Source organism: Triticum urartu, chromosome 1, assembly GCF_003073215.2.
Source record: "Triticum urartu cultivar G1812 chromosome 1, Tu2.1, whole genome shotgun sequence".
Taxonomy (NCBI): Eukaryota; Viridiplantae; Streptophyta; class Magnoliopsida; order Poales; family Poaceae; genus Triticum; species Triticum urartu.
Window position 1 is genome coordinate 19,352,703 of NC_053022.1, and position 6,593 is coordinate 19,359,295.

Consider the following 6,593-nt stretch of genomic DNA (forward strand, 5'->3'; position numbering starts at 1 on the left):
AACGATTGGCTTCTCTGGTTACTAGAAGTGCACGGCCGCACTTCGGATGCTTGCATATGGCACGGCCGCTGATTCGTGGGACGAGTACCTACGGATGTCTGAGAGCACATGCGGAGATGCCACGATGAGGTTTGCAACTGCCGTGGTCAAGGTGTTCGGACCTCAGTACCTGAGAGAACCAACTGTGGCAGACACGGAGAGGCTCTTGGCAATCTCAGAAGCAAGAGGGTAGCCAGGTTTGCTTGGATCTCTTAACTGCATGTATTGGAAATGGAACAACTACGCGAAGGCTTTACAAGGGCAATATTAGGGGGTATGTTAAGAAGCCGACATTCATTCTTGAAGAAGTTGCATCACAGGATCTTTGAATTTGACACGCTTTCTTTTGCATGTCTGGTCTCACAATGATATCAATGTGCTGCAACGTTCGCCGTTGTTTGCGAGACTGCTTCTATACTGTCAATGGACATGAGTACAACATGGGCTACTATCTAGTTGACGGTATCTATCCTTCATGAGCTATCTTTGTCAACACCATCTCAAACCCACTTTGCTAGAAAAAGGCTCACTTTGCCCAAAGATAAGAAGCAGATAGAAAGGATGTCGAGAGGGCATTTGGAGTTCTTCGTACCAGTTTTGCAAGTGTCCGTGGACCTGCAAAACAATGGGATCCGAAGACGATGATCGTCGAGGATGAGGGTGACGATGTTGTCGCAACTCTGAAATTTGAGAACATGAGCCCGTCCAACTTTCGAACCAAAATCCGTCCAGCTTTGAGGAGTTTATTCAAATGCATCAAAAAATTCGGCATCGACCAACTCACGAGCAGTTCAAGGAAGATTTGATCGAGCATCAGTGGACGGTGAAAGGGAACAACAATGTTTGGATGTAAATATTTGAACTTTTATAAATATGAACTAGTGCTGCATGCGGCTACTTGGTTGTGTAGACCGCAGAAAAAATCCGGAAAGCCAGATGTATGTAGCTACGGTTGGATGTCGACATCCCGCATCTGTGTCCGCGGACTGGTCCACATTGTGACAGGGCGCGCACCAAACAGCATAATTAGGCGATAAAATGAGGACCTCATATTTATTGCTGTACGCACCAGCCAACAACGAAGGGAGCACGCAACCCCCGCTCCCCCGCGCGCCCTCATGCGCCGGCCCATGTGTGGGGCGGAAAGCATTTTCTTTTTGCTTTTTTTCTATTTTCCGTTGCAAAACCAATTTGGGATTTCAAAAAAGTTACAAATTTTGAAATTTTTATGAATTCGATTTTTTTTCATGATTTAGAAACATGTTTGGGAAATGATAAATACTAACGGAATTAAAAAATGCCGAATTAAAAAAATTCTTGACTTAAAATATTTGCCATTACAAAATAATGTATATTTTTGGAATTTGATGAACATGTTTTCAAAATTAATGAACAATTTTGGAATTTGATGAACATTTTTCTAAATCCGATGAACAAAATTTGAATTTGAACAGTTTCTGAATAATTGAACATTTTTTACATAGATGAACATTTTTTGGAAACATGTTCCTGAATTCGAAAAGGAAATTATCACAAAAATTTAAAATTTAAAAATTAAATAATTTAATAAAATGTTCAAAAATTTGTGAAAAATATTCATGAATTTAAAACAATGTAAATGTATTTTAAAAAAATGTTCATAATTTCCAAAACATTTCACCATTTTTAGAAAATTCAAGCATTTTAAATATGTTTGGAAATTGAAAAATTAGAAAATACAAATATAAAAAATGGTAAATGAAAAATAAAAAATAAAACATAGCTGCAAAAAAAAGAAGAAAAAACCGGTTCAGGGAAGTTTTCCCAAAACCGGACGGGTAAGAAATCCGTTAATGGCCGGCCCGAATGGTGATCGGAAGGGTGGAGGGGGCATGCGCTACGTGCAGTGCTTTACGAAAATAGGAAACGCACAATAAATTGACCCAAACAGAACAGACGGCGACAGTTAGCGGTGCGAGGTCACCCAGGAGCGAGGCCCACTGCTCAAAACGCTAATCTTGCAGCAAAATATGAAACTACACTTCATAATGAATCTAATCATATTGATTTGATATTATGAATATTGGTACTTCTCTTTATAAGTTTGATCAAATCATTGATGCTTTGACTTTAAACAAAAGTTATATGCAAAGTAAAAAGGACGTGGGGAGTAATAAAATCCTCGCTCTTGCCTTGTTCCATGTACAACGTACAATTCGTGTGCTCATAACTGTGCATGCATTAGCTGTGCTGTTTCTAGAAGTGTCCAGCGTATCTAAGTAAAGTTGCCTCCTGCAAAAAAATAACGATAACTGTGCATGCGTTTATACGAGCATATCTAAGTAAATTGATTTTCCTCCTAATGATAAAAATGATCTTATCGCACAAAGAATTGTGACCGGTTACAGAATAGTAATTGATTTCAGGAAATTAAATAAAGCCACTATAAAGAATCATTACCCTTTGTCTTTTATTGATTAACTGTTAGAAAGATTATCCAAGCACACGCACTTTTGCTTTCTTGATGAATATTTTGGTTTCTCTCAAATACCCGTATCATAATCTGACCAAGAGAAAACCACTTTTAATACTTGTATGCATGCAGTCATAATGACAATGTACTACTTCCTTCCCTTTCCTTCCTTGCATGAGAGCATGGTTAATAATATATAGCCAACAATTGGCTATATAAACATGACATGTCATCAAAAGTTAGCAGTATTAATTACTCATACAACAGAGCCAACTATAAGGTTCACTATAAGGTCAGGACACATCATTACTACTCCCGGGCTCAGCTGCACCCGCGCTGACGAAAAAAATAAAAAAATACTACAAAAATTCAAAGAAATCCAGTTTTTTGTGTGATAGATAATTTGATGCGTGAGGCCCGCTCTAAATTTCAACTCATTTGGACATTTGAGCAGCTTTCGACGAAAAAGACAAAAATGGGTCTGCAAAAAAGTTTATTGTTCACACATTGTTCTGACCTGGTTTGTCTTTTTTGCCTAGGGCTGCTGAGATGTCCAAATGAGTTGAAATTTGGAGCGGACCTCACGCATCAAATTATCCACCACACAAAAAAAACAGATATTTTCTTAAAAAAAATTCTAATATTTGTTTTAATTTTTTTCTGACCGGGAGCAGATGAGCCTGGGCAGCGAGTTGGATTTCCGATAAGGTTAGACCTTTTTTTTAACCTTTTCTCTCTTTTCTCTCGTTAAATGCTTTTACCTAGTAGCATGCATAGAGGCTGATTCTTGCATGTTAGCCCACCCCTGTCACCTTTTTCCTGTCTCTCTCCCTACACATGGGCAAAAGTGTCATGTAAGCTGGCTTATAGCCCACTATTGTACTTGCTCTAAAAGCGGCGTATCCATGGTCCCGGTTAGTGAAAAGAAAAGTCAACTCTCAAAGCAGTAATTAATTTTTGCCTTGGTATCTGTAATCTGAGTTTGTGACATTGTATAAGGAATGGAGGGAGTAGTATTTATTAAGAGTAAAGTATCCAGTGGCCAACATGTCTTACAGAAAGTAAGAAAGGAGCATTAAGATGAGAACAACCGGGTGCTAGCAAGATTACATAACTCAATCACAACTCCTACCACTAGATAGTCATCCAGCTGGTTGAAGATAACCTGTTGATCCTCTGTTACATTGGACTGGTGTGGCCCATCGATGTGCACATCAAGCTATAGAGCGGAGGAGGAGATGTCTCTGGATCAATTAATTGTTGTAACCCCGATGAGTAATCAATAAAGCTATTGATTCGCAAAGAAACAAAAAAAAAGTTAGTGTGTGCGTAGAAGAAAGATGAGGAGATGGACATGAGTGAGGAACTCCCCGCCGGAGCTTAGCTGCTTGGCGTGGAAGCCAGAACCACAGTTGCGTGCAATGTAGCAAACCATCTCCACCCATACCATCGCAATCAGCTCCCACCTGTGAGCTGCTGATATTACAGATTCAGGTGCAAGCAACTCGTCCAACACAATGATCAAATGGCCAGCTACCTTATCATCAGATGAAAAAACGGTGCGAAATACGGGGTCTTGGATGCCCATCACCAACCCCTTCCTCTTATTATTGCCGACGGCGGCGCTTCGGTGATGAATTTGCTGGCTCAAGCTCAACACACTTCGACATTCCTGTAGCGTGTTGTGTCCGTCGCTATCGAGCATCACCTTGCACTGGGCGACAAGATACATCACGTAGTTGGACAGTTGCTGGCTGCAGGTTCTGAACATGCAGTTAGAAGGTTTGCCATTTTTGTCGCCGTCGTACTCGGACATGATAAAGCATATCTCTGTCACCAGGTGCCAAAGCAAGGCACTTGACACGAGATCCATATCTTGGATGTTGCTGGCCGCCAGGGCCTGTTGGGCTGCACTACTTCCAGCTGTTTGAGTCCTAGCTCCAGAAGCCGCCCAAGATGCAGCCCACTCTCCACGGAAGCTGCCGCTAAATGCCAGCTTATCTATACTATCTGGACTGGTGGCTATTTCACAGAGTTTATGAAGCAGCACCTTCTTTACCTCTGGAGAGACGACGACATGCTTGCTGGTGTAGCCTTGCTTCATTATCTGTGGTAGTAGCCAGTTGACAGGTCGTTGTGCCATGGCCTGGATGCAATCATCCATCAGGCTATACTGCTGCACCTTTCCTGACCACTCCAATCTTTTTTCTGGATGGGGACGGAGACGCTTGACGGTGCTCAGCAATATTCTACCTGCACATCGGGAGGCTTTGCTTCGACGACGGCCTCGTAGATGCAAGAATGCGGTCATGTATGCCCAGTATGATGACACGAGCCACATCAGGACAGAGGATATCTCCAACACCATGGCGCCCACAAGCAACACGTAAGTTATCCAAACATCAACTCCACTGTAGCTGCCTCCCTTGCTGGCTACAACAAAGAAAGCGAGAGCCGTAGAGGTTATGGCAAGAGTGGTTAGCCGGTACAGGAACAAACCCTTCAGCTTGAGGCTCCCAAACTTTGTGTAGAGGTGGTCATAGATCAACGAGAGACGGATCTCGGATAACTTGTACGCCCAATCAACTCCATTGCCGGAAGATGTAAATCCCCTGGCAACCTTCTCAACAATTGCCTTTGCTTGGCTGTAATAAGCTCCACGGGTATACCTTTTCGGTGTCACGTCCATTAGGAACCCGATGCTTTCCTGGAATGCACCGATACCCATAGCAACCTCCACGATGCGCCCGGGATCGACATCTTCCCCTGCTGACGAAAACATTGACGCGAGCTCAGTATTCATTGTGTGTATATCCAAGCCAGAAGTTCTTATCCGGGGTTCCCATGAGCCAGCTATCCTGAGTGCCCATATTCTCTCTGCATATTTGGTCGTCCCAGAGATAAACATGAGCACCATGGGAGCCACAAGCTTCTTGTCCCATCGCAACTGCTTGCCCACAACGTAGATGGCCATGGCCAACTGGGTTGTCAGGTTTAGCAGATGCCGCTTCCACAGAGAGCAGTCCTCCATGGAGAAGGCGGTGATAGTATCTTGCCCGCCAAGGTGTAGCAGCAGGAAGGGCGCCCAGAAAAGCACCAGCTGGTGACGCGGGTCGCCCTCGCCGGTGTGGAGCGTGAGGTGGCCGAGGACGTAGACCGCTATGGAGTCAGCCGACAGATAGGCCAGCCATAACAACACGCTGAGCACGTGAGAGATGTGGCGCTTCCGGAAGCCTGCCGAGAAGAGGAGGAAGACTTGCAGGGAGAGGCTCACCAACACCAAGCACTGGATCTCCCACTCGTTCAAGAATTGTTGGACATGCGCTACTGTTGTCACAAAGCTGAAATGGATATTAATTGTACACTCAGAAATCATCTTTGACAAGAATTGGAGGTTCATTATTGGGCCCGGGCAGTTTGTTTTGAGAGGAATTCAGATGGATAGTATTTGTTTCTCTAGTAACGTGAAAACAAATTTGAACTTGATCCTAGTAATGCTAACTTATAGTAATTCAGATACTACCAAACAAAATACGCGCCACATATTTTCGGACAAGGCGACTACACTTTTGCACCTAGAAATTGAATTTGATGCATGTGCGCAGAATTAAAGGATGGATTTGTAATGAAGTATGTAACTCTAGCACTAGTAGTATGAACATTGTAAACTTTTTTGGACGTAAGGGTTGATCATCGCTAGCTCCAAAGTTTCATTGGAAAATGTATGTGTTCCCCACACATTCGCCCAGTTAATGCATAACCAAAAGAAAATGTAATACTGTCTACTTTGATGGGAGGAATGAATTAAGGGATTATACCTGTGTTGAGCTGTGGTGGGGGCGTTGGCGTGCTGGACGCAGGCGCAGGCGCAGTAGTCTTGATGATGATGATGCCTCAGCACCCTCATGTTGATCGATCGATTGATGTCAACCAAGGAGAAGATTGGCTAGGATCGACTAAGGCAGATATCAGCTGTGTGCTTATGCATGATTCATATATACTCCCTTCGTCCAGAATTACTTTCGTAGAAATGGATAAAAATGGATGTATCTAGAAGTAAAATACATCTAGATGCATTCATTTCTTCGACAGGTATTTTCGA

The 6,593-nt window shown here is 42.9% G+C and overlaps 1 protein-coding gene across 1 annotated transcript; it reads right to left on the minus strand.

The window, feature by feature from the left end:
- Positions 1 to 3,546: 3,546 nt before the first annotated feature.
- LOC125542182 lies at positions 3,547 to 5,882 on the minus strand. The gene has a single exon (XM_048705167.1). It carries the CDS (start codon positions 5,865 to 5,867, stop codon positions 3,810 to 3,812), a length of 2,058 nt encoding a protein of 685 aa, XP_048561124.1. The 5' UTR covers positions 5,868 to 5,882; the 3' UTR covers positions 3,547 to 3,809.
- Positions 5,883 to 6,593: the final 711 nt, after the last annotated feature.